Below are 27,919 nucleotides of genomic sequence, written 5' to 3'. Positions count from 1 at the left end.
TTTTATACTGTTTACGCATCATTTACTATGCGCTTACATCATCACAATGAAGAATAATATTTTTTTTTACGTACGACTGAACTTAAAGTGAACTTTAAGCTACCTACGTACCCTTTTTATAACATAGGGATCAAGTCATAACGTAGTTCAACTTTTTTTTTTTTTTTTTGCCATTCACCTTTTAATCTCTTGTGGGCTAGGAGCACCATGCAATTTAGGCTCTTGCAATAAGGAGCTTTGCATATTTAACAGCTTTTATTTTCAACAAGAATTTGTTCATCTCCTTCGTTTGTAGGATTGGTGAAGATAATAAAGCTTGGTTTCACAGTCAAGGAACCTTTTGTATTTATGTCAACAAACAACTTCCTCTTCATGCGTGATGGGACACAACTGTGAATCTTATCGTCATCATTTTCTTCACGAAATGGTTTTGCCTTCGAAGATTTCATCTCTCTTTGTTGTTGATCATTTGTCATCTTTAGACGATCAAAAGCAGATGTTGAAGGTCGATCTTTCTTCGATGTGGAGATACTCAGCCTTTTGAAAGTTGAAGTTCGAGTGTAAATAAACGTTGGACATTGGTTTTCCTCTTCTTTCGTGGCCATACTCAATCTTTGAAAGACTGAAGATCAAGTAGTTGAAGGCTTGATACGATCAAAGACAGAGGTCCTTTGATTAATTTCATTTGAATTGTTGACTTCTTTAGAAGATCCATAATTGTTGTCGACTTCTACTATGCTGGCAGCATGACATGCAGTGACTTCAAGTATTTCTTCTGGATGATCCTCAAGGAAACTTCTTGGGAGGAATTCTGTCAAAGTTATCGATCGTCGAAGTTGGAGGAAGTCCTCATCTTTTCCTTTTATGGGCTTAGGATTCCACATCTTCTTGTTCCTTCTTCCTTTCTTTTTATAGGAGATGCTTCCTTTTGCATACTTTTGATGGAATCGCGACTCCTTTTGAATGGAATTTGGTTGTCTCCCTTTTTGACGAGTGACTGTTATCCATCCTTCGCCATCATCTTTACCATGCGCTTCTTTATTTTGGGAGTTTATCATCACGATCCTTTGTTGGAATAGAACAAGTATAGGTGCAGAAGTCCCAAATTAAATCAAGCTTTTTCTTTGATCATCAAGTTGTGTTAATGGCGGAACATTTGAAGTCATCTCGATCGCAACATGATTCGTCTGAGCTACTTCATCAATATCTAGCTCGATCTTCTTTTCACGAGCCAACTTTAGAATTAGCTCTTTCAACACGAAACACTTTTCAACAGGGTGACTAATGACCCGATGATACTTGCAGTAGTTAGGATCATCTACTTTTCCTGCTTGTTCTGGTCGTTTGTATTCTGGCAGCTGAATAAGTTGGTTCTCTAGCAACTGCTCTAACATGTCTGCAACATCAGAGTCAGGAAATGGATAAACTTTTTCCTGTCTTTCTTTAAGAGTTGACTGTCGCTTTTCATCGCCATCATGCTTTCTTTCAATTTTTGTTTCTTTTCTTTTAGAGAAAGATTTCAAAGGAGTTGCATGAACAACCATTGACTCTTTTATGACACTATTTGCAATCTTTTTAGTGTCATCAAGTTCATTCTTGTCACTCCTCGAATTTGGAATCAAGAAATCTTTTGCTCCTCTATTGGCGATACTCAATTCCATATCATGGGCACGAGTCGCCAACTCTTCGAACGTGCGAGGTTTTATTCCCTGTAAAATATAAAGAAGTCCCCAATGCATGCCTTGGGTGCACATCTCCACTGCAGACAGTTCGGTGAGTCGATCCTTACAATCAAGACTCAGAGCTCTCCATCGGTTGATGTAGTCGATGACTAGTTCTCCCTTTTGTTGTCTTGTTTTTGTCAACTCCATCATGCTGACGATACGTCGGGTGCTATAGAAACGGTTGAGAAAGTTCCTCTCAAGTTGCTCCCAATTATCAATGGATTCAGGCTCCAGATCGATGTACTAGTCGAAGGCATTTCCTTTGAGAGTTCGAACAAACTGTTTGACCAATAAATCTCCTCGCGTACCAGCAGTTTCACATGTTTCGATGAAGTGAGCAACATGTTATTTTGGATTGCCTTTTCCATCAAACTGTTGGAACTTGGGAGGTTGGTATCCATTCGGCATTCTGAGATTGTCGATCCTCTTCGTATATGGTTTGGAGTACATGGAGAAAGTTTGAGCAGGTCCACCATATTGCGTTTTGATGGAGCTTGCAATCATCTCCTGTAATTGTTGAACAGACAACGATGCAATTGAGGTCGAATTTTGTGGTTGACTTTCTTGCATAACTGCCTTCCCTTTGTCAGTATTCTTGACAGTATGTTTATGACTTGATTCAGCACCATCACGACTTTCAATGTGATTCTTTAGAAATGCAATCTCATAATCCCTTTCTTCCACCACCTTCATGAGCATGTTCACCTTCTTTTCAAGCTCTGCCATTCTATTTTCACTTGTATCCACGTTAGTTACCATAACTGACATTATATTTGGGTGAGGCATTTCCTCACTTGTATCCACGTAGTGTTCGTCAATCGCATGATTTTCTTTGATTACAATTCCACCTTTTGGTGGCTTGGAGATTTGCTCCCAAATATTCTTTGCAACTTCAAAATGTGGCATATCTTCAGATGACTGAATCTCCCTTGAACGGCTACGAGTGTTTGGTCGTTTGTCGATGTCACTGAGAGCTTTGGAAGTGTTGCCTTGAGATGTCATGATTTGGATGTTCTTCAAAAAGAGAAAGAGATGAAAGGTAGAGATGGTCCCACTGGGCGTGCCAAATTGTTCACACGAGATTTTAGGAGAAATTTAATTTGCGGAATCGAACTTTGTATTGATTTATGTATTGTGGATACAATTTCTAATATTTACTCCTTTGATTCTTTCTCTCGAATAAAAAATAAAATTTAGAACTTCGTGGTCTTCGATCTTCAAGAAGTTGTAACTACAAGTCAATTCAAGCTTCAATCTTCTGGAATTCAAGGAAAGTTTGATCTTCCAAGTCTTCGATCTTTCAGAAGGTTGATTTTGAGGTTGATGATAACTTGCACGTCTTGAGAGTCTTCAGAAGTTTTTGTCTCCAATTCTTCAGAGCTTCGATTCTTCTCTTCAATCAAAGGTCCTCCCAAAATGAATGAGAAGGTCTCTATTTATAGAGAATCTCGATGGGCTTTAGGTGGGCTTGGGCCCATTTGCTTGTTGGGCGGGCTTAGGCCTGGGCCCATCTGCTTGTTGGGTTTGAGCTTGGACCCATCTGCTTGTTGGGCTTGAGCTTGGACCTGTTTTCTTGACAGGCTTGGGCTCGGACCCATTTGCTCGATCGGTTTGGGCTTGGATCCATTTGCTTGGTGGGCTCGAACTCGGCCCACTTATTTGTGCAAGCTCGGGTCCATTATTTCTTTGACCCAATTTTTTTTAGGGCCTTGTACTAGGTTGGGTATGAGAAAACTTGACTACCCAAATCCAATCAAATTATAATTATCTCAATTTTTCTGTGATGACGTGGAGTGATTTAATTGGTCAAAATTTCCTGTTCAACACTAACCGTTAAAAGAAATACATTCTTATAATTTTGAAAACGATTAAAAGCTTAGGGTCAAAACTGGAAGATAGTTTTTGTTCCTAAAATTGCATCAAAATGTTTTTTTAATTAAATAAAAACACTTAAATGAAAAATAGAAAATGGGATAAGTTAGGCTGATTTAAAAATGTTTACAAATAAGAAGAACGTAAAATTTGGTTGGGTATCTAAATTAAAGTTTAGAGGGTGGAATATGGTGAGATGAGAGCATATCAAATTCATTGTCATTTGGCCGGTCATCCCAACCTACCCTCGTCCATGGCAGTTCACTCTCATATTGAGAGAGTGCTCTGGACCCACGACCAAATTTCGGCTCGAGTCTCTGACCTTGCCTCCCAAATCTCCATCGCCTTCCACGGAGCCTCTTCCCCGCCAGTCCTCGTCGGCGTCGCCACCGGAGCTTTCATCTTCCTCGCCGACTTGGTCCGCCACATCAATATTCCAATCGCTGTTGACTTCGTTCGTGTCGAATCATATGGTTTCGGTACTCACTCTAATGGTGCTCCTACAATCTCATCGGACTTGAAGGTCGATGTTAAGAACAAGCATGTAATTCTGGTATTTGTCTTTTACTCTCTATGTTTCCGCCATTGGATTATTGTGCTTGTTTTTTTTTTTTTTTTTTCCTTTTTCCTTGTTCCTGTATCCTATTTCGATGAAAATATTAAATATTTTGTTGCTATATGATTCGTATCTCTTTGTCTCTTAACGTGCTGTTCGGTTTTGTGCCCAATGGCTCCAGTTTACGTTGTATTGGACTCTCTATTTTTAGGATTTTCACTTTTCATGCCTTTATACTGAATCTCTGAAGTATGTTTGTGGTAGAGGTAGATTCTGTTATAATATGCGTGTTCCTTTTTGGAAAATTTGGCATGTCAGATTCTTACTTTTAGGGTGGGAACATAAGGAAGAAATAATTAAAAGACTGGGGAGAAACAATATCAGATAGTTTATGAAATTGGATTTTGAATTTGTTCAAATTTTGGCATATATTTGAAAGGAGCAATTCCATATCCAGGAAATAAATCCGACAGTGTTAATGTGACCAAAAATTAAGCGAGATTAAGTTCATGGTCCTGATAAATATTGCTTTGTTAACAACTATATGAAGCTTGCTGACTTGCATACCTTTTTCTCTATGATTATAATATAATTAATGAATTTCAGTTGATAATAGTACTTGTTCCTCATTGTTTTTTCTTCAGTTGAAGATAACTTCGTGAGTCTTAAAAGATAAACTGTCATCCTCAACTAAAGATTAAAAAGATCAAGATATTTATTTGAAGAAGAGAACTCGAGCTTGTTCCCTGTTTTCCATTTTGGAGTTCTGAACTATAGGTTTTTATTTTCTTTCTAATTCTTTTCGATCGGAGATCTATTTGTCTTTTTGTTGACTGTGGGTGGAATTCTAGCCTACCCCTTTGTTCATCTTTTGAGCTATTAACATATCCCAAAAAAATGAAATAAAAATTAAGAAGGTAGATTATAGATTCTCTTTTTCTGTGGGAGGATTGATCATTTGGAATATTGTGACATTGTTGATGCGATGCGTCATTCAATCTCTTCAAAAATGACTCATTGTATTTTTCTATGTTGTGCTTTTTACTATCTGTCTCTTAAATCTTAATCATGTCAGATCTGTGAAATGTTAGTTGAGTATATGGATCTTGCATAATGTGAACTGGAAATGGAAATGCCATGAGTTAATCTGCATATCACTGTTAAGTAAAATCTCTTTGAAGAGCAGTTCTCTGTTCCATGGTTTTGATGGGTTTAATTTTCTTCTTTTGTTTCGTCATCAGTATTTAATAGATTGATTTTCGTTTGTATTTGACATGGCTCTTAGTTGACATTTCTCCTGTAATTATTGTAAAAACATGTCAAGCATCTACTTGACTTTTATAATAAATCTCCTGTTAGGTTGAGGATATTGTAGATACTGGAAATACTTTATCATGTCTCATTGCTCACATGGAGGTAAAAGGAGCATCATCTGTATCAGTATGCACTTTTCTTGATAAACCAACAAGACGACAAGTTAATTTTCAGCTAGTAGGCGAAGGAAAGTTCTACTCCGGATTCCAAGTAAGCTAAAATCGAATCTTCCTCTTAAAACAAGAACACAACACACACTGAAACGTCTTAGCCATTTATGGATTATTAAAATAGGAACATTATCTGCCTTTTCTCTTTGTGTTGAGAAATTTCATAAAGATTTTCCAAGTAGTAGATAAATGAAGGTACCCCCACAATGACCAATCACATATTCTTCTTCGGCTGCTTTTACTTGATTCATAGCTAAAAAGGTATTTTTTTTCTCTATGTGATTTGTTTTGAGCAGTGTCCAGATTATTTTGTGGTGGGGTATGGAATGGACTTTGCGGAGCTGTACAGAAATTTACCATATGTTGGCATTTTGAAACCTGAATGTTACCAGTGATTAAATAAAACATCTCAGTAAGGGAGGCATTATATTTACTATTTAGGTTCAAATACTAGTTCGATTCTCTCCTTTTGGTTTGGTTATTTTTTGGTCATATACTTTCGAAATTTTCATTTTGGCCTCGATACTTTTAACCTTTGTTCATTTTAGCCTTTGTACTTACAAAAAGTGATCATTTCAGCCCTTCATTTTCATTTTTACTTTATTTTTTAAGGATCTTTTTTAGAACTTCAAGGATCAAAATAAATCATTGTTGAAAGTACCAGAACAAAAATGAACTAAAGTTGAAAGTATAGGGCTCGTTTGGTAACGTTCTTATTTTCTGTTTCTTGTTTCTTGTTTCTTGTTTCCTGTTTCCTGTTTTCTGTTTCTTCTTTTTTTAAAACAAGAAATAGTAATGCGTTTGATAACTGTTTCTATTTCTTGTTTCTTGAAAAAAAAAAACAGAAACAAAAAATGTGTTTGATAACTGTTTCTTGTTTATTGATTTTCTTTTAGATTTATTTTTTATTTTTCACATCTACTTCAATTAAACATTAAACAAAAATATAGGTCTATCCATCAAACATAACAAATAAAATTATCAAAAGTTTATTCATTTAATACGAAGAAGTATCAATGCACGAATAAAAATAATAACATAAACATAAAATTATATTTATCCTTCAAATGTTGCCAAATTTGATTGGCAATATCATCTCTTACTCACTCAGGCAATTTCTCTTTTTAATCCATCAATTTCAACAATCTCGTTGTTATTTCGTGACATCTAGAATTTAATATTAATTTTAAAGTAAGTTATTATGTCTTCAATATTCAGAATTGAAAGAAACAAAACAAAATTTAACCTTTAACTCTTAACCTATGATGCTTTAGAGAAAAACCCACAACGAAAACCCAGATTTGCACAAAGAGGAAGATGAAAACTATGGATCCGACGAAGAGGAACAATCAGGCAAAAACTATGGATCCGACGAAGAGGAAGAGTTCGGGTTGTTGAGAAAGACGATGAGAGGTGAAGAGGAAGACAGTGTGCAGAGAAAAACGATGAGTGAAAGAGGAAGAGGATGATTATTTGGAGAAGACGATGGAGATAAAAGGAAAAGGAAACCAATAAAAATAATTGAGAAAAGGAAAAGGAAACAATAAAAATAATTGAGAAAAAGGAAAATGAAACCAATAAAAATAATTGAGAAACAGTTAAACGAAACCAATAAAAATAATTGAGAAAAAGGAAAAGAAAAGAAATAAAAATAATTGAGAAAAATGAAAATGAAACCAATAAAAATAATTGAGAAAAAGAAAAAAAGCCAATAAATATAATTGAGAAAAATGAAAGGAAAAAAATAAAAGTAATTGAGAAAAGGAAAACGAAACAAATAGAAATAAATTGAGAAAAATGAAACCAATAGAAGCAATTGAGAAACGGAACAGAAGAAACTACTTTTTTTTGTTCCCAATAATTCCTTATAAAATGAGAAACGTTTCTACTTTTTTTTTAGAACGAGAAACAAGGAACGTTATCAAACACTTCTGTTTCTTAAAAAATGGAAACAGAAACAAGAAACAGGGAACAAAAACGTTAACAAACGGGCCCATAATAACCAAAATGAATATTTGAAAAGCAAGAGACCAAAATGGATCAAACTTGAAAAAAGTAAAAGACTAAAGTAGTATTTAAATCTAGTAATTATTTTTCGTCTTTCTTTGAGTATCGACTATAAACCCTCTATTTATTGAAAAGGCAAGGCATCATGCAATCTTTTGACCTATGGATTTGTGGATTTTGAAAAAAAAGTTGAACGGGTCAATGACCAATGGGACACAATTTTGTGGTTTTCAGGTAAATTTTCACACTTTTGTGTCTTTACGAAGTAGTGACTGGCAACAAGTTCACAGCGAAAATTTTGCATTAGTTTATTTATCAATAGTGGAGAAATAGCTTAAATGTGTGCTTTGGATTTTAAAGCTGAAGGGCTCTTTTATAAATTCCTTTCATATTAGGTGGGTATTATAAATGTTGGATTGTTATTTAGAAAATTGTTTTAATTGACAAAATGGTCGAAAATACTTACTGATATAGCAAAATTTTTCATTTTTTTATTAGTGATGGACCATGTTAAAACTAGATGGATATCTATTTGAGTTTATTGCATGTTGGAAGTAAAATTTTGTTATATTTATAATTATTTTAATTTTATTTTAGAAAATTTGAAAATTTGGACAGCATTTTAGAGACCATGACCCTTTTTTTTTTTTTTGAAAAAGCGTTATGATTTTATGAGAATGTCATGGTTGAGTGAAGTTACGAATGTGGTTTTGAATTAGTTTTTCCTCTTTCTTATTATTAATCTTTCCCAATGCGACCTTTAACCTTTTTTTTCTTTCCCGTTTTTTCCATCTTTCGTTCCTTCTCTTCTTTTTCTCTGCAAACTTTTATCGATTGTTTTTGTTATTCTTCTCTTTTTCTAGCATGACATTCGACCTCTCGTTCTTCTTGTAATGGGTGGCATTGAAAAAGCCAACCCGAGCATTAGTTCGTCAGAATTGGTTTTTCGTCCAAACCATCATTGAACCGACTATGATCGGTTTAGTAGATGTTCAAACTCATCTTGATCATGAAAGAGCACAAACATACAATTGTTTAGTTGTTTAGTTGATCAGCCGATTTGAGCATTTGAAATTTTTTAAAAATGTTGTCAGTTTGGATTATTTCTTAAAACAACATCGATCGAACCCCTCATCATTTTGACCAATTGATTTTGATTCGGCTGGCTTTAGTCGAATGGTTTGGTTTTTTTATCTATATGTTCACCCCTGGGTGTCAATTGCTCTTCTTCGTTAATAGTGCTCTTGACTTCTTCTTGGGATAAAGCTAGATTTATTTTTACAATTTAAATTTGAGATAAAAATGGAGGTCATATATGTAAGTTAATTTGACTTGAATTTTGAACCTAAATTTTAATTTTAAAATTGGGGTAAAATTTGAAATTGGAAATATTTAAATATGCTTATTTATCCCAAAAAGTAGAATTCGAGATTTTATTCCAAAATAAAATAACATAAGATAATTAGATTTTAATTCTTTTAAAAAATAAAATATTAAAATATGTTTAAATACTTCAAGAGTGAAATCAGAGATTTTATTATAAAATAAAATAACATAAGATAATTGAATTTTAATTTAATTTTATTATTTAGAAAATATTTAAAATCATTCCAACTCCTGTTAGGAATTGGATTTGTTGACCTTATAAATAGACTCATACCTTAAGGCTTCTTTCTTTTTCTCGTAAGTAGAACAAAGGCAGGAGAGAAAAAAAACTTCTCTTCTCTATTTCTTTCTTTTTTTTTCATTTTTTTTCTTCTTTTCTCTCTCTCTTTTAACTTTTGACTTTCTGTCCATTTTTATTTTTCTCTTTTTATAGGAACTAGAGTTGTTGTACCTCTCTTTGCTTCAAAACACGTTTTCAAAAGGTGAGGATTTCTTCTTCTTCTTCTTCTTCTTTTTTTTTTTCGCAATTGTTTATAAAGGTGACTCTGTCGCCAATGATCCAACTTTTATTGGAGGACGATCGAGTATTTGTTGTCAGATCCATCACCCTAGTAGGGGCGATTGGACATTTTTGTCGTGCTTCGCCAGTAGCGATCCAACTTCTACTGGGGACGATTGGGCATTTGCTGTCAGATCCACTACCCTAGTAGAGCGATCAGACATCTTTGTTGTGCTTTTCCATTAGCGATCCAACTTCTATTGGGGGACGATCAGACATTTATTGTCATAACTGCCCTAGTAGCTCCAATCAGACATCTTCGTTGTACTTCGTCGTCAGATATCCAACTTCTATTGGGGGACGATTAGACATTTGCTGTCAAATCCACCGTCTTAGTAGGAGCGATAGAACATTTTCGTCATGCTTCGTCGTGAACGATCCAACTTCTACTAGGTGACGATCAAGCACTTGCCGTTAGATCAATCGCCCTATTAGGAGCGATCAGACATCTTTGTTATGCTTCGTCGTCGGCGAACCAACTTTTACTGGGGGATGATCGAGCATTTGTCGTCAGATCTTTTACTGGGGGACGATCAGATATTTGTCGTCAGATCCACTGTCCTAGTAGAAGCGACTAGACATCTTCGTTGTGTTTCGCCGGCAGCAATCCAACTTATACAGGGGATGATCGGGCATTTGCTGTCAGATCCACTGCCCTAGTAGGATCGATCAGACATCTTCGTTATGCTTTGTTGTCATTTGGAAGTGGTGAAACTACACCATCTTCATCTTGGAGGGGCGAAGGTGGAGTTGCACCATTATCGTCATTTTAGAGAGATGAAGGTGGAGTTGCATTGTCGATGTCGTCTTTGGAGAAGCAGAATTAGAGCTACACCATCATCGTCGTTTTAGAGAGGCGGGGGTGCATTGTCGATGTCGCCTTTAGAGAAACGAAACCGAAGCTGCACCATCATTGTCATTTTAGAGAGGCGGAGTTGCATCATCATCGTCATCTTAGAGAGACGGAAGTAAAGCTGCACCATCGTTGTCATCTTGGAGAGAATATAGGTGGAGTTGCATCGTCGTCATCATCTTAGAGAGGCGAAGGTAGAGTTGCTTCATCATCATCATCTTTGAAGAGGTGGAAGTGAAGTTGCACCGTCGTTGTCATCTTGGAGAGGCGAAGGTAGAGCTGCACCATTGTCATTCTCTCAAAGTTGTACCATCATCATTTGGAGAGTTGGAGACTAAGATGTACTATCCTTATCATGCTCGGAGCTGCAACACATTAGAGATGAATGATCTTTTCGATGGTCGATATTGGAGATGATGATCCACTCGATATAACATATTGGAATGGCAACTTTCTTGGCTACAATGTTTTTTAGATGACGACCTTCTATCGATTGCAACATATTTGAGATGATGATTTTCTCGACTGTAACATATTTGAGATGACGATCTTCTCGGTTGCAACATATTTGAGATGACGATCTTCTCGGTTGCAACATATTTGAGATGATGATCTTCTCGACTGCAACATATTTGAGATGACAATCTTCTTGGCTATAACATATTTGAGATGAGGCAGAGTTTGCTGTATCGATATTTTGGAGAGGAGGCAGAGTCGCATCTGCATCAATGAAGCGTCCGAGCTTGTGCTTAAAGAAGCAACGGTGAAGATCTTTTTTTAGTTCGAGGAAGACAAAGCCTTCGAACTTGAATATGAGGAAGCGTGGATGAAAGCTTCGAGCTTGAATATGAGGGAGCATCGATAAAGTCTTTGAGCTTGAATATGAGGAAGCATCGATGAAGCCTTCGAGCTTGAATATGAGGAAGCATCGATGAAGCCTTCGAGCTTGAATATGAGGAAGCATCGATGAAGCCTTCGAGCTTGAATATGAGGAAGCATCGATGAAACCTTCGAGCTTGGACATGGAAAAGTAACAATGCAATCTTCAAAGTCGATAAAGCATTGGTGAAGTCTCCAGTATTGCTTTTGAACGAGTCTTGATGAAATCTTTAAACTTGAATTTGAAAAAACATTAACAAAGTCTCAGAATTCGATTATGAAGAACTTGATCTAAACTTGAAGATGGTGTGTTGAACTTCAAGGGAGTGATGCCCCTATGCAGTATTTTTTTCATAGTGCAACAACTCTTTGATTTGTTACGTTGCCCCCAACAGGACATCTTCAACTTTAAGTTGATATTCTTTAATGAGAATGAGCACTATCAATTGCCTAGTGCCATGTTTTATGTGGTTATGACACTGTTCTTGTTTGTGTGCGACTAAACTTAAAGTTTATTTTAAGTTGGCTACTTATTCTTATAGGGGTCAAGTCATAACGTAGTTCAACTTGATGTTTTTTTCTTTTTACTAGATTGAGCTTAAAGTTTCCTTTAAGTTGCCTACGTACCATTTATAATATAAGATCAAGTCAAAACGTAGTTCAATTTTTTTTTTATTGGACTTAATTTAAAGTTTTTCGTAAGTTGCCTACATATCCTTTATAATACAGGGATCAAGTCATAACGTAGTTCAACCCCTCCTTTTTTTTTCTTCGCCATCTACCTTTTAAGCTCTTGTGGGATAGAAGCATCATGCGGTTTAGGCTCTTGCGATAAGGAGTTTCGCATGTTTAGCAGCTCATATTTTTATCAAAAATTTCTCCACCTCTGTTTGTAGGATTGGTGAATATAATAAGTCTTGGTTTCACTATGAAGGAACCTTCTGTACTTATGTTAACAGATAGCTTCCTCTTCATCCGTGATGGGACACGACTGTGAATTTTATTGTCATTGTTTTCTTCATGAAATTGTTTTGCCTTTAAGGTTTTCATCTCTCTTTCACGTTGATCGTTTGTCATTTTTAAACGACTAAAAGCAGATGTTGAAGCTTGATCTTTCTTTGATGTGGAGATACTTAGCCTTTTGAAAACAGAAGTTCGAGCAGAAGTGGACGTTGGACATTGATTTTCTTCTTCTTTCGTGGCCATACTCAATTTTTAAATAATTGAAGATCGAGTGGTGGAAGGCTTAATACGATTAAAGACAAAAGTCATTTGCTTAATTTCATTTGAATTGTCGACTTATTCAGAATATGCATAGTTGTTGTCAACTTCTACTATGTTGACAGCATAACATGTAGTAGCTTCTAATACTTCCTTTAGATGATTATCAAGGAAGTTTCTTGGGAGGAATTTCATCAAAGTTATCAACCGTCGAGGTCGGAGACTGATAGGGAAGCGAAATAGATGGACTATTGCATCTAGTTTTCCTGCAACATGTTTAACTGATAGGGAAGCGACATAGATGGACTATTGCATCTAGTTTTCCTGCAACACAGCTTTTCCTTACACTAGCTTTGACAATAAGAGTTTTGCTCGACTCAACCATTTCACAAGCCTTCATTTGATCTTTCAAGGCAGCGATTTCACGATCTCGCTCCTCGACAGCTTTCATTAGGAAATTTATTTTCATCTCCATCTCTGTCATAGCTACCTTTAGCTATTACATCCTGTCATCATGACGGACACTACTTCAAGGTGTGATTCTTGCTCTGATGGATTAGAAGCAGGAGTAGATTTTTCGAACAAAGGATTCTCTCCGATGATGATCCCGCCTTTAGGAGATTCTATCAGTTGCTTAAGGATGCTATGCGATGATAGAACTTTGATCTTGCTCTTAGATGATCCGTTTTGAACGATTGCAAGTGACAGGTTCCATGTAACCGTCGCTTGCAACAGAAGATTTGGATGCATCTTTCTTTGATGTCATTGGTTTGCTTGTAGATTTAGATGATGAGAAAGAGATTAGAGGTAGAGAGGTTCCACTGGGCATGCCAATTTGGTCACACGAGATTTTCGAAAATATTTGATTTGTGGAGTTGAACTTATGTTGATGTTCTATTTATGTTGATTTGATGTGATGTAGTTTGATTTCTAGAATTTGATCATTTGATTCTCTCTCGGCTTGATGCTTATGTTTGATTTGAAAAAGTGAAACACATGATGTTCTTGAAGTTGGATGGAGTCAAAAAAATTTCCCTCCCTATAAATGAAGAGAACTACTACTATTTACAGAGTTTTCTAGTGGACCTTTATGGACTTGGTCCTAATCCATGGACCAGACCCATGGAATCAACCACATGAGTTTGAGTCATATTTAATTAAGTTTATTTTTGGGCTCAATTGAATTTTAGCCTAAGTAAATAATATTTAATTGAACCAAAATAATTAATTTGATCCAATTGTATAATAAAGACATGTGACATCATCAAAATTGACCCATTTATGTCTTTAATTATAATTTGGGACACATGTTGATAAACGAAACTATCTTAATCATGTTTGAGAACTCCCTTTATCTTAGGTAAACCCTCACAACAGTAATAAGAATAACCTCGACTAAACAATTAGTTAACAACCCTAAGAAAGCTAAACATATTTGGCTTGGAAAGATTGATCAAAGATCAAGAAAAAAAGGAGAATTTGTTCCTAACTTCAAGATTTCGAACTCTCCACAATCTAATTGATCAAACTAGATTGAAAGTTCTAAGCATGCATTTTAACACAAGAATACAAAGAAAAACATAAAGCTTGGGAGAAACACTCTATGAGAAAATTTCATTCAAATTCAAGTTGTGTTTCAAATGTGAAAACTACAATCCTATTTATACTAGTTTCAAATGTTATATGAAAGGACACAACATTTATTTTTATGCCCTTTCAACTACTCTAATAAATGAGAGTACATTCCGTTAAATAGATACATATTATAGATGTAAATGAACTTAAAATGTATTAAAAATGTGAATGAATCTAAAAATGTATTAAAGATGTGAATAAATCATAATTTCTAGATTTATCATGATCCTTGGGTGTCCAAGTGACTCTTGAAATTCCAACTCTTTATTGAAGATTGAAAATTTAGCTTGTAAACAAGCATTTAATCCATCTTGAAGTTTTTAGTTTTAGTTTTTGTCATTGGATCTTGAGTCATAATGATTGGTTTGACTTTGAATGTTCTCCCATGAATTTCCAGCATGTGTTTCATTTTCCTCTTCATTTGAGTTGGTGTGAGCTTCACGGTTCAACATCTTATCACATGTTAATTTTTAATTAATCCCAAATGTAATTATTTTAGTAAATAAAGTGACAATTTGTGATTGATTCTAAAATTTCTTATTCAACAATGATGTTGCACTAATATGGATGATAAAAAATGGAAATTTGCTTGAATATGTTTTGATGTATTTTCTAAATTTTATTTGGGCTAAATTTGAAAAGTTAATAATACCTTTCTTTATTCCTGTGATACCTAAAATGATTAAAATAATAGGTTATAATACAAATTTGTTCTCTCTACTTTGAAATTTATTTTAATTCATGTATTTTCAATGTTCAATATTAAAATTGATTATTAAAGTGGTAAATTGTTAAAAATAAAAAATTGATAAAATACCTACACTGCATTGTAATGAATATTTTTTAGTGATTATTTGTTTGTTGAGCATAAATAATTTGTTTTTTCATTCTGTTTTTGAAAACCTTCACCGATGCATATAAGTTTTAAAATTTAACAAAGTGGTGTTTGATATTTCAAGATTTTTATATAGTAAGAAAGGGAAATGTTTTAAAATTTGTAATGATTTCAAATTATGTTTTTACTTAAAATCTTTTCTATCAAAATGCTGTAATTTCACAAAACTAAAAGTAAATTAATGATCTCATCATTCTTTTAATTTTAAGTTAACACATCATAATAAATACCTATTTATTACAAAAAAAATTATTTTTCTCTTGCCGTTAGACATTGACAGTAATAGTCAGGAAAGTCTATAATTAATCTATAGTATATATAAAAGGATGAAAGCGAAAAAACTTTCAAACCCTATTTTACCCTTTCATTATAATTCTCTTTTAATCTTACGTTAGCGACAATTTTATCATTTATATAGATTTAATGTTTGCGATCATTTTCATATTCAAGAAGAAGATAGACATTACATTTTGTCAACTTTTATCTTCTTATTATAACTTTTTTCAAAAATTTAAATTTTTTTTTTTCAAATTAATTGTGTCATTTAAATTTATCCAAATTCGTTCATATTCCTCTTTCTTAATTTTCTCCCAACTATTCACATTCTTTTATCTTTTATATCTCTTGCAACCTTTTAATTTCTTCATTTTCAAATCTTTAGGTATAAATATTTCATTTTTTTCATTCATGTTCACAAGTCTCAACAAAATATTAAGAGTGAAGAAGAAATCAAATCATGCTTTTTTCTATTCTCTTCTTTTTATTTTTTATTTTTTATTTTGTTGCCTATTTCTTTTGTATATAAAACTATGTTGTGCATATTCCTTCATTTATAGGTTTTTATTTGTACACGACAAAAGTTGGGGAAACTCGAACCACCAAACTTCTTGGTTGGCGTATACATATATCCATGCTCTTTATGTTTTTAAGTCAGTAATATTGGGAATTTTTTTTAATGTAACCATGGGACTCTTGCAATTTCTTCTTTATTTAATTTTTTTTATCAAAACTATTTTATTAGTGAAATGGTTGGATGATTTATATTTTGATTTTGTTAAAACAATGTAAATATTGTTCGAATTTGTAAAATATACATAAATGTAATAAAATGTGTAAAGCAATAAATTAAAGTCTTGAAATTTTATAATTTAAAAAAAAAATATGATTTTGGTGGATGTTTGTACCCTTTCATTATAATTTTTTTTTAATGTCAATTTTCTCATTTACATATTCGTGGACATTTTCACATTTAGCAATAAGATAGAAGTTATACTTCCTTGACTTTTCATCTCCTTATTTAAAAAAATGTTTTGATTTTATAATCGATATCAGTTAATAGTTAATGTTCTATGTTATTAGGGATAACTTTTCCATCTTCCACATATTACATAATGCTATCTTCTACTTTTTTTTTTTATACATATGTTATTACACAACTAACAACATTTCTATTTTCTATTTTATTTGGATATATACAAATTAGATAGTTAAGTTTGCAACGTAAAATGTTAAGACATGAAATTTAAACTGTACAAATAAATCAAATTCAACATTCAATCAACGAGAAAACAAAGAGACTTAAAAGAAGAAGATGATGAATTTGGAAAATATTGAAATGATTATTTTAATTTTATAAAGTTAAATTATAATTATAATTTTTTCGTGTAAAATTATGTAAATTTGATTAATTTAGTTAGATTAAATAATGTTTTTAATTTAAAATAATTTGTGGAAAATTATGTCCTCAGCTTTGTTGCTACAACAACAAAGCCCACGAAATAAAATTGAAAAACTCTGTAGATATTTTTCTTAATTTATATTTATGATTTGGAAATTTCAAACGTAACATACAAATTGAGTTCGAGTGTGGGGCAGGGCTAACTTCCGAACTCCGAACAGCACCGCCATGGGAAGCAGAAGAAAAGCTCTTCTCGAGCTCTCTCACTGCGCAAACATCCTTTTATCTCCAACGAAGCGCTCTATTTTCCCCAATTTCACACTCTCCACAAACGCACTTTTAGCTTCTCCATTTTGTTCCTCTACCTTTTCCAGATCCTCCGCCGATGGCACCCCCGTGGAAAATGATCAGCCGCCGCAATCGAACAGAGATTCGACGCTTCTTGAAAAGTTCAGGCTCAGAAAACTCAAAGGCTTGTCGAAAATCTCGCAACATTCGTCGAGTTCTAACGGAGGCGAGAAGGTGATGACAGGTTTCAGGCAGTTGGGGCTTTGCAATGAATTGGCCGGGGCTGTAGAAGAAATGGGAATTTTGGCGCCTTCTGAGTTGGATTGTGCAGCGATTCCAGCTGTCTTGGAAGGAAAGAATGTGGTGTTGGGATATCTTAATGGACCCGAAAGGGCTTTGGCTTACTTGTTGCCTCTCATACAGGTTCTTTTTTTTTTCCTTCATTTGAATACATTCAATCCTTTGGCACTTTCTTTAGCAGAATCAATGATGGCTTTGAGTTCATAGTATCAATCAGAAGTGTACTTAGCGTAGTTATACGAATATTTCTGGATTAGAATTACCCATAAGTTGATCTTTGTAGGAATTTTGATTGGGACTGTTAAACGGTAGAAACAAGAACACAACCCTAAAACAGGGAGAAAAAACAGAAATAAACTTAGTTAAAGTAAGATACTAAAATGCTCTCAGGACTATAAACTATCAACAAAGTGTTGGAAATGACTTGTGTGCATAAGCCCATAAGCAAAGTGTTGGAAATGATTTCTCCAAAAAATGTTTGTCCCATGTTGGAGAATTTTGAAATGCCAAGAGGGTATAAGTACCAAGGCATGCTAGGTATGTGACTAAAATGTGTGGGCGGTGATAGCATAACCCTATCACCACACGCACGCTGTCGCCATCTGTCCGCCCGAGTAGCTGTGCTTGCGCGAAAAGGAAATAATTTTTATTACCAATACGTTTAATTTTATAACTCCTATCTGGCAATTAATTTTGTAGCTATTATTTCTAACCGTTGGAAAACCCTAGCCGGCGGTTTTTCTTTTCTTCTTTTCTTCCTCTTTATCTATCATCTTCTTCATTCCAGATCTGGGCATTCAAAACCAAATCTCTCTATTTGTGTTTGTTCTATTCCGTTTTGAGCTTGTTCTTCATCTTGATTCTATTCCTTATTCTGATGAGTGCACGCCGAAATAGGAAAGCTGTGTTAACCTTGGGGTACAACTGACATCTCGATTGGCACCACGGTCACACCGTAATTGTTTTCAAGGCAGTGTTTTGTCACAACACAATAATTCTTTTTGACATCCTATTTACAACAATCTGGAAGCAATTACCGATGTCAATCAAGAATACCAAGGTCTTTCCTGATTTGTCCAAACTTTAACTGCTTGATGGAGCAAACTCCCATCGCTGGTCTAAAAAATTGCTGATTTTTTTTTAGCAGCTAGAGGTCGATTATGTGCTTAGCTTAGAGTTGTCATCTGATACTGAAAAGGCAGCAACTAATCCATAATCATCTAAGGGACCTCCTAATGCTTCTGATCAATTGAAGCCGACTCCTACGATTGATCTTGAGAAATATGAGAAGGACAATAAGGCAGTTCGTAGCCACTTGCTAAATCACATGATAGATGCGATGCTCGATTTGTTCTTGGTCGAAATATCCGCCAAGGTAATTTGGAGTACGTTGGAATTACGGTATGGTGGAGATAAGCAGGCCGCAAGAAATATGTTGTTGGAAAATGGCTACTTTTTTAGATGATAGACGACAAATCTTTGGTGGAACAAATTTCATGTGTATGAAAATTTGGTGGCAAATGTCTTAAGGAATGACGATGTGTGAGATACTCTAAGCAAACGTTCTGTTCGAGAAGTTTTTCCCATCGTGGAACGACTACCAAAATCATCTGAAACATAAAAAGGACTTGAAAATCCAGGAGCTAATAAGCCATATGCGCATGGAAGAAGCCAATAGGCTGAAAAAGATAAGCTAGTTTCTGAAAATTCAAATTCAGTTAATGTTAACTTAGTTGAATCTTTTACTATTAACAAAGACAAGTTAAAAAATTACAAGAATCTAGGAAAAATAGTTCCTCTCAAAAGAAGGGACACTACAAAGTTGTCGATGGAAAAGTTGAAAAGAAGAAGCTGAGTTGCTATGACTATGGAAAAGGAGGACACAAATCCTATCAATGCCTTCAAAGGAAAGGAAGGCCTAACTAGTGACCCATACCTCAAGTCAATCTTGTTGAACAAGATGATGTAATAGCTACAGCTGTGGAAGTCAACCTGGTGGAAAATAAAACTGACTGGATTCTTGATATTGAAGCTTCGAGACACTTATGCACAAATTGAAAGCTTCTCCATGATTATGAGAACACAGAGGATGTAGAATGTTCGTTCATGGGAAATTCAACCACTGCAAGAGCACTTGGGAAAGGGAAGATTCTTTTGAAATTGACTTCCGGAAAAATTTTATCCTTAAGTAATGTATTGTATGTACCTTCCTTACGTAGGAATCTGGTGTCTGGGAGTCTGTTGAATCGGGCTGGTCTTAAGATTGTACTAGAAGGTGACAAGGTTATCCTCACAAAAAACGGAGACTTTGTTGGTAAGGGGTATATGTCTGATGGTCTCTTTGTACTGAATACTATTATGTTGAATGCAAGTACTTCTAGTTCTGCTTACGTAGTTGAATCTACTGATATGTGGCATCATAGACTAGGTCATGTGAATCATCATTGATTAGGAAGCTTAAGGAATTAAGAATAATTAATGCATATGAAACGCATGAATCTAGTAAATGTCCTGTTTGTGTAGAAACTAAATTTATCAAGAAACCGTTCAAATCTGTCCACATAATAACTAGAATTAATTCATTCTGATCTAGCTTATTTAGAAAACACTTCAAGTAGAGGTGGGAAAAATTATTATATATCTTTTGTTAATGATTCTAGATTCACTAAGATTTATCTCATAAAAACAAAATATGAAGCTGACAATATGTTTTTGAAATTTAAAGCAGAAGTAGAGAATCAATTAGATAAGAAGATAAAAAGGTTAAGGTCAGATAAAGGTGGTGAATACGGTGACGATTATCTTAAAGAATTTTGTGAATCAAATGCATTATTCACGAATTTATTGCCCCTTATTCACCACAACAGAATGGTATACCTAAGCGGAAAAATAGAACTCTTATGGAAATGACGAACGCTATGTTGCTAAGTTCTGGATTATCTGATAATATGTGGGGAGAAGCAGTGCTTTCTTCACGTTTTATTCTCAACAAGGTACCTCACAAAAAACTAGATAAAACTCCTTACAAACTTTGGAAAGGCTACGATAATCTCACTTACTTGAAGGTTTGGGGATGCTTGACTAAGGTACCATATCTTGCATTCAAGAAACAATCTAAAACCTTTGATTGTGTGTTTATGGCTATGCTCAAAATAGTGCTACATACAGATTCATGTGATTGAATGATAAATCCATATGTGAATATGGGGATGCAGAATTTTTTGAGCATGTTTTTCCATTGAAAAGGGAAATTAAATATATGTCTGTTTCTATCCCTTCATCTAATAGCATGCATGAAACTGGGGATAACATAGCTTCTGGAAAAATTTATGAATTTGAGATTGTTAATTATCCTGGTGTAATGCTTGAAGTAGAACCTAGGAGTAATGGCAGAGAACTAAGAAAGAGTTTGGTCCTGATTTTTTAACCACCTTTGTAGTTGAAAGACAAGATAATATCGACTGCCATTTTGCATGTATGTATCTAATAGATGAAGATCCTAAAACTTACCAAGAGGCTTTAAACTTTGTAGACTCTATCATGTGGAAAGAAGCCATTAAGAGTGAACTAGATTCTCTAATCGTGAATCAAACATGGGAATTGTATGTTGATGATATGCTGATCTTCGGAACAAACATAGAGTCGATAAACAATACCAAATTATTTTTGTCGCAACATTTTGTAATGAAAGACTTAGGGGAAGCTAATGTAATACTTGGTGTTAAATAAAGGGAAACGGAAAATGGTTTCTCTGTGTTAATCACATTACATCGAAAAACTATTAAAGAAAGTTTGATTGCTTTGATGACCCTTTAGTGAGAACTCCGTATGAGGCTAGTATAAATCTTAAGAAGAATAAAGGAGATAGTGTGTTTCAATCCAAGTATGCAAAGATCATAGGTAGTGTTATGTATTTGATGAATTACATTAGACTTGATATTGCATATGTTGTCAATAGATTATGTTGATGCACACATAATCCTGATAAAGCTCATTGAGATGCTCTTCATCGTCAATTGAAATATCTTAAAGGCTGGATAAACTACGGTTTGCACTATAAATTTTTTTTTTGTTGTTGTATTAGAAGGTTATTGTGATGCAAACTGGGTTACGGATAATGACGAGATCAACTCAACTAGTGGTTATATGTTTTTACTTAGAGGTAGAGCAATATCATGGAAGTTTGCAAAATAGACTTGCATAGCTGGATCCATTATGGAATCTGAATTTATTGCTTTGGAATTGGTAGAAGAAGAGGCTGAGTGGATTAAAAGCCTTATGGGAGATGTACTTTTGTGGGGGACATCTGTACCGGTCTCGATACACTGTGATTTACAGGCTACCATAGGTATTGTCAAGAATAGTGTTTATTATTGAAAGCAATAAAAATATGAAACACCTATGTAATGGAAACCCAAGTACCAAGAGAAAACCCACGATATTTTTGTTCTTATTATCTTATGATAAAATACAATAGGTCAAGAGGGGGAATAAATAGAATAGTACAAATAGATAAATCAGGAAAATATATTTAAGGCAAGTCTTCCAATGGAGCCCACTAGCTCTTGCTGCGAATAGAGTTTATAATGACAAAAGAAGACATATACGTCTTAGACATGGAGCTGTGAAACAATTGTTAAAGGAAGGAACTATTTCCTTAGAATATACTAGGTTTGAGAACTTGGTTGATTTTTTATCCAAAGGACCAACTAGAAAAATAGTTCTAGACTCCTTAGTGAACTATGGGGTTGAAACCCTATAGTGATCCATAGCATTTGATTTGGGTGGTCTATTGCGATGGACTTGATGGTCCATAGTCCATTGTGTGGGTAGTCCTTAGATGGACGATACTAAATCCTTTTGAATGTTCCATAATCTTTAATTGACGATGATGAAGTCTTTATAGCTTATTTTGAGTGGTTTATTTTAACAAACTTGATGAAGCATATAACGTGATAATGAAGGTGTGACCGCCTTTTATGAAAGAGCACGATGACCCTAGGTTTATGTGCATGGTCATATTAAGATCAGATTTATATTGCAAAATCAAGAAAAGAACAAGGAGTGAATTGTGTTGGGAAGGTCTCAACCAATGTTATTGAAAGTTTAAGAGGTAACTCACTCTCTCTAACAAGGTTCTTGCCTTGCTTCACTATGCATCAATTCAAATCATTAGATATTGTTGCTTAAGCATAATATCCTATCTTAACTTAGAACAAAATTTGTATAACTTGTTTCATCTGTCATAATAGTCATTTGTGGGAGATGGTTGGAAATGACTTGTGGGCTTAGGCCCATAAGCAAAGAACAATGTTTTATCTCACATCGGAGAATTTTGAAATGCCAACAGGGTATAGATATCAAGGCATGCTAGGTGTGAGACTAAAATGTGTTGGTGGTGATAGCATAATCCTGATACCATAGGCGCACTACCGCTGTCCGTTCATTTGTCCGATTAGGTTAGGTCAGGTCGGGTAATTGTGGTTGCGCAAAAAGGAAATAAATTCTATTACTATACATTTAATTTTATAACTCCCATTTGACAAATAGTTTTGTAATTATTATTTCTACCCATTGGAAAACCCCATCCGGCAGTTGTTCTTTTCTTCTTTTCTTCCTCTTTATCTATCACCTTCCTCATTCCAAATCTGGGCATTCAAAGCCAGATCTCTCTCGGTTTGTGTTCATTTTATTCCGTTCTGAGCTTGTTCTTCATCTTGATTCTATTCCTTATTCAAGCGAGTGCACGTTGTAATAGGGGAGCTGTGTTAACCTTGGGAGCAATTGGCATCTTGATTGGCACCACGGTTGTGCTGTAATTGCTTTTAGAGTAGTGGTCGTCATGACACAACAATTCCTTTCGATATCTTATTTACAATACAACGCCCCTTATTTCCGACAATGACAATTTGTCAAATCAATTTCCTAATAGGTAGCCTCAAAGTGGTAGGTTATGTAATCTTTTAGTTTTAATATTGGTTAAATTATATATTTAGTCCTTGGATTTGAGGTTTGTATATATTTGGTTTCTCAAATTTTAAAATTAGAAATTCAGTTCCTTAAACTTTCAAAACTACAAATACTAGACACATGATTTAAGGTATAGAATTCAAATTTGTTGGACTCTAATTAGACACAAATTTTATAGTCCAGGGACCTTTTACATACTTTTGGAAGTTCTTTCTCTTCTAGTACAAGTGATTGTAGGACCGAAGAATCGAGCCTCTCACTTCTAGAATGGAAGGTCAAGTCAATTACGGTTGAGCTAAGCTCATTTTTGTTACATACTTTTAAAAGTTGAAGGACCAAAGCATGTGCGCTTGAATTACGTGTGATTGAACATTAATTTGACTAATGAGACTCCATGTGTGGAATATTAATATGAAACATGGTAGAAAATTAGAAATTGCATTGGGAAGTTTGAACTTTTTGTACATTTAGCCATGGGTGGGGAATCGTAATTCTTAACTATATAATGCTTTGAACACTTGATTTATCCTTAGATTGGTAGGAAATTTGAAGTTAGCACCTAATGCCATGTTAAATTTACATTAAACCCTTTTGCTTTTAGGTTAATAAGCCCCTAGGATAAATGTAATCTTTTAGTATGCTCGTTATTTTCATTCCTGTTCTTGAATTGTAAAATTTTTATCATGGCTTTGCAGTCGCCTCCCATGCTTCTTAATTGATCTACTCTTGGAGTAATTTGAATTTTGATTTTCCATCTAAATTTGAAGAATGTACAATACCAAAAGTCTAAAATGCTGTCTTCTCTGTCATGATTTATGTTTTCGCTGTTGTGTGTCTATCATCTGCTCTTATTAGAATCTAAAAAGGGATGAAAAAAGGTATGGAACAAGGTCCAAGCATCCTCGAGCTTTTGTTATGTGCCCAACTGCGCAGCTATCTGAAGAGGTATTATCTATCACTTTCTCAGACCTTCATGAATAAGATGTTAAGATCAACTACAATTTAGCTGACACAGGATGCACCCTGCAGTTGTTTTGTATGGCCAAATACATCAGCAATTACAGGCAGCTCAAAACTCCAAGGGATAATAGTTGTGGTGAATTAGAGCTTCAGAAAAGTGCATCCGATGTCTCAATTGGTTTGTTAATTGGCACCCCTGATGAAATCTCCGAACTCATTGAGGAGGGTAGTGTGGTTCTTGATGAAATCAATTACTTGGTGTGTGGTGAAATATTCATACGGCATCCTCTTTAAAGATGTTTTTATTTACCTTTTTTCTTACACGGTATTTGGTAATTTGGTATGATATAATATAGTTTTTAATTGTTTTTATTATTATTTTTTAAAGAAAATCTGTTCCTTGCTCTGAGATAGCGTATTTTTTAGTTTTTCTTCCAATTATAGCCTACATCAAGTCAAAAACTGTTTGATGGATTGACCCTTGTCATTTTTAAATCCCTACCATGTTTATCTTTAAGACGAAATTATTTGTGCATCTGAGTTTTTAATCTTACGAAACCATCAGTATTGGCATTATATATAATGTTTTTATAATTTTCCTTGTGAAACAGGTATTTGATGAGTTGGATTCAATGTTCGATCTTGGTTTTGGCCCCAACATTAAAAAGATTTTAACTTCAGTAAGACACTGCAATGAAAAGTGTCGATCCATTGTCGTTACTTCGACCTTGATAAAGGTTATTTGGTCTACTCTGTCTCTTATTTGACATAGTTCTTTTGTGCGATAGGTTCTTAACTTTTTCTTGAGTTAACAAATTGTGTTGTAAATTGTAGATGATGCATGAACAACGTTCATCCCTTGTCAAGTCTCTGAGGTGTGGTGATGCGGGAGAGATTGCTGCTATGGTCCTAGAAATTGAGGAAGAAGAGGCATTCCATCTTATGGAATCTCCAGATGCTCTGAAATCTAAACTTGCTGATGTGGTCGAGTCACTTCGTCCATCTACACAGGAAACTTAAAATTTGATAAATACTTGTTTTGGACGATTGAAAATAACTTTTTAAAGTCGTCATATCTACGTTTACAATCATCAGCCGGTTCTTTCTTAAGATTATGTCAAATGAACAGTTTTTGTGTTTTGGTGATACAATTATCATTTTCATTTCAAGACTGCATACAATCCAGGGGTTTGAAAGATACAAATCTGCATACAGTGATAAGCTCTTGGAGATGACAGGAAAACAAATGAAAAAGATAAATTTCGAGCTGCATATTTTATCCTTGGCTTTTCGCCTTGTGATTTTGAATAGGCCTCTTCACTTCCAGGTGAGTAAAGGACGTGGAGTTTTGGCAGGGGTTACAACATTTCCATTGGGGTCGTATAATATGACTCCTGAGAAGTCCGGTAGCTGGCATTTCCCACCCATGAGAATGTTCTTGTGCCATATAGAAGCTTGTTGCTCTCTACTGAAGAACATCTCATTGTTGTCATTCTCTGGCTCGGTGGCATTCACTTGTCCCGTTGTCACAACCGTTGCTTCTTGGTTCAACTCTATGACAGGATCCTCAAACTCGTATCCATAATCCAAGCAAGCATTCCAACGGCGGCGCCATTTTCGGGCATGGGAAGCACACATGAACAATGCAAAAGCACAGAGGAGAAGGCTCACACCAGCCATGCCAACCTGGGTTGTGCCTTGTGAAGAATGTATGATTTGCAGTTGCCTTGCCATCTTGGGGTAATTTCTAAGCTTGTTTTTTCTGAAGCAATTAGAAAGTTTGTTTTTGTCTGAAGACTTGTTATGAAGGGAGCATTAATTTATACAAGTTTTGAAGTGGAGCTGTTGGTCTTTGAGGTTTTGTTGACCTGATTTGTGGTTTTGGTGATCACTTTCCACTCGTAAGATTGTGATTTAAGTTTGCGTTCTTTGAGAATGAGAACTTTTAATGAAGGGTTCCTAACTTTTGGGTTATTTTATGAACTCAACTCCTACAAATTTATTAATAGTTGACTGTAATTAAATATTGTTTTTATTGTATATATATTTGATTTTGTGTCATTGTTTCCATAAATTTTCTTTTGTAATTTCAGTATCATATTTAAAAAATTTTAAAGCAATTTTTTTACATTATCCATTACAATTTAAATATTGGTCGAACTTTTTAGGTATCTAACGTAATTTGCTACTATAGTTTGTTGTTTTTTCCTATTTAAAATAATGTTTTGCCAAATAATCAAACGGAATTAACATGTTATTGGAATCAACTTCCACGTCAGCACAGAATAATCTAATAAGTATGTCGTTATCTTATAGTTAAGTTAGAGCTATTTAGAAGTATTTTTTAAACGTGAGAGACTAAAATGTTAAGTTTGAAACTTTAAGAACTAAATAGATATAAATTTCAATTCTCACGAAAAAAGTGCATTTTGTCCAAAATTTTATTTAAGAATTATTTTGAAAAATTAAAACTACTTTTATTATATTAAAATTACCTGAAAAGACACTATTATGCTCTATTTAGAACCTTAGGGTTTTGCTAAATTTAAATGCATAATGATTTCAAATGAATTTTTGTTATTTGTTATTGCGTATAAAAATAATATTTAAATGTATAATGATTTCAAATGAATTTTTATTATTTGTTATTGCATATAAAAATAAAAATAATATTTAAATGCATAATGATTTCAAATGAATTTTGTTATTTGTTATTGCATATAAAAATAATATTTCATCAGGTTTAAAGGCAAGTTATATACTGACATTTTATAATTTTCTATATTAGTAAATTCTTAATATCTTTTTCTTTTTTAATTATCATAAAAAAATTTAATACAACTCTCCCGAACTTTCGTATTTCAAACAAAATAAATCATTTTTGGAATTTCAAATGACAAGATCTAAAATTACGAATCTAAACCAAACCAAAGGTTTAGTGATTATATGTAACGCCCCAAGATTTGGAATTTAAGTTATTATCTTAAGTGTAGTTATTTTAATTTTGGATGTTTTGAATTAGGTGATTTATGAAAATTTGATTTTATTAGACATCAAGAAAATATGTAATGGTGATATTTATTTGGAAAAAAGATTGAGGTGATTGGTTGATTTTGATTTTTTTAACGGAGATTGTTGGGTTTAAATAAGAAAGAGATTAAGTGGATTTAATTGATTAAATTAGGAAAAGAGAAAAGAAGAATAATAATAAGCATCATCACCTTCATTGAGAAAGGAAAGAAAGAGAAAAAAAAAAAAAAAGAAAAAAAAACCCTAGCCGCCAGATTCGCCGCCGTCAGCCGATCGCACAGCCTTAGCCGCTAGACCCGTCGTCGCTGTGTTCGTACAACCGTCGCCGGAAGTGGAATGCGACTGTCCGTTGAAGCCGAGAGCCCGACCCGCACGCCCGCGTCCCTTCCTCCACAGTCCGCCCCGATCTGTCGTCGTCTGCACCAGTCACCAAACGCCGCCTCGTTCCGTCGTCGACCAGCAGAGTTCGCCGCCACCTGGTCAGCGCCGCGTCGTCGGAAGACCGAGCCCCACCATCTCAGTCGTCGCTCAAACCCAGAACCCAACCCGCGCGCCCGCGTCTTTTCACCACGTGAAGCGACTGACCCGCGACCCGGGTCGCGCTCGCACGACACGTGTGCAA

General features: G+C 34.5%; 3 protein-coding genes across 3 annotated transcripts; 2 read left to right on the top strand and 1 right to left on the bottom strand.

The window, feature by feature from the left end:
• Window positions 1-3,741: 3,741 nt before the first annotated feature.
• Window positions 3,742-6,228, top strand: LOC103496579 (uncharacterized). Its single transcript, XM_008458498.3, has 3 exons — window positions 3,742-4,149; window positions 5,512-5,676; window positions 5,933-6,228. The coding sequence occupies exons 1-3, from the start codon at window positions 3,793-3,795 to the stop codon at window positions 6,029-6,031; spliced, it is 621 nt and encodes a 206-aa protein (XP_008456720.1). The 5' UTR covers window positions 3,742-3,792; the 3' UTR covers window positions 6,032-6,228.
• A 10,656-nt stretch (window positions 6,229-16,884) lies between these two features.
• Window positions 16,885-25,436, top strand: LOC103496581 (DEAD-box ATP-dependent RNA helicase 39-like). Its single transcript, XM_008458500.3, has 5 exons — window positions 16,885-17,460; window positions 24,163-24,252; window positions 24,337-24,525; window positions 24,879-25,004; window positions 25,102-25,436. The coding sequence occupies exons 1-5, from the start codon at window positions 16,978-16,980 to the stop codon at window positions 25,285-25,287; spliced, it is 1,074 nt and encodes a 357-aa protein (XP_008456722.2). The 5' UTR covers window positions 16,885-16,977; the 3' UTR covers window positions 25,288-25,436.
• Window positions 25,385-26,001, bottom strand: LOC103496580 (uncharacterized). Its single transcript, XM_008458499.3, has one exon. It carries the CDS (start codon window positions 25,999-26,001, stop codon window positions 25,585-25,587), a length of 417 nt encoding a protein of 138 aa, XP_008456721.1. The 3' UTR covers window positions 25,385-25,584.
• Between the last annotated feature and the right edge of the window lie 1,918 nt (window positions 26,002-27,919).

Source organism: Cucumis melo, chromosome 3, assembly GCF_025177605.1.
Source record: "Cucumis melo cultivar AY chromosome 3, USDA_Cmelo_AY_1.0, whole genome shotgun sequence".
In the NCBI taxonomy this organism is placed as follows: domain Eukaryota; kingdom Viridiplantae; phylum Streptophyta; class Magnoliopsida; order Cucurbitales; family Cucurbitaceae; genus Cucumis; species Cucumis melo.
The sequence above is the reverse complement of the archived record's forward strand: the minus strand, read 5'-3'. Positions and strand labels throughout refer to the sequence as shown.

What these genes read in the sequence shown, in the direction of transcription:
- LOC103496580 (XM_008458499.3), bottom strand. Translation starts at nt 26,001, where the DNA reads ATGGCAAGGCAACTGCAAATCATACATTCTTCACAAGGCACAACCCAG.
- LOC103496581 (XM_008458500.3), top strand. Translation starts at nt 16,978, where the DNA reads ATGGGAAGCAGAAGAAAAGCTCTTCTCGAGCTCTCTCACTGCGCAAAC. An exon ending in ACTTGTTGCCTCTCATACAG is followed by an intron (nt 17,461 to 24,162) that starts GTTCTTTTTTTT and finishes TGCTCTTATTAG; the next exon opens with AATCTAAAAAGGGATGAAAA. An exon ending in TTACTTCGACCTTGATAAAG is followed by an intron (nt 25,005 to 25,101) that starts GTTATTTGGTCT and finishes TGTAAATTGTAG; the next exon opens with ATGATGCATGAACAACGTTC.
- LOC103496579 (XM_008458498.3), top strand. Translation starts at nt 3,793, where the DNA reads ATGAGAGCATATCAAATTCATTGTCATTTGGCCGGTCATCCCAACCTA. An exon ending in AGAACAAGCATGTAATTCTG is followed by an intron (nt 4,150 to 5,511) that starts GTATTTGTCTTT and finishes ATCTCCTGTTAG; the next exon opens with GTTGAGGATATTGTAGATAC. An exon ending in AGTTCTACTCCGGATTCCAA is followed by an intron (nt 5,677 to 5,932) that starts GTAAGCTAAAAT and finishes TGTTTTGAGCAG; the next exon opens with TGTCCAGATTATTTTGTGGT.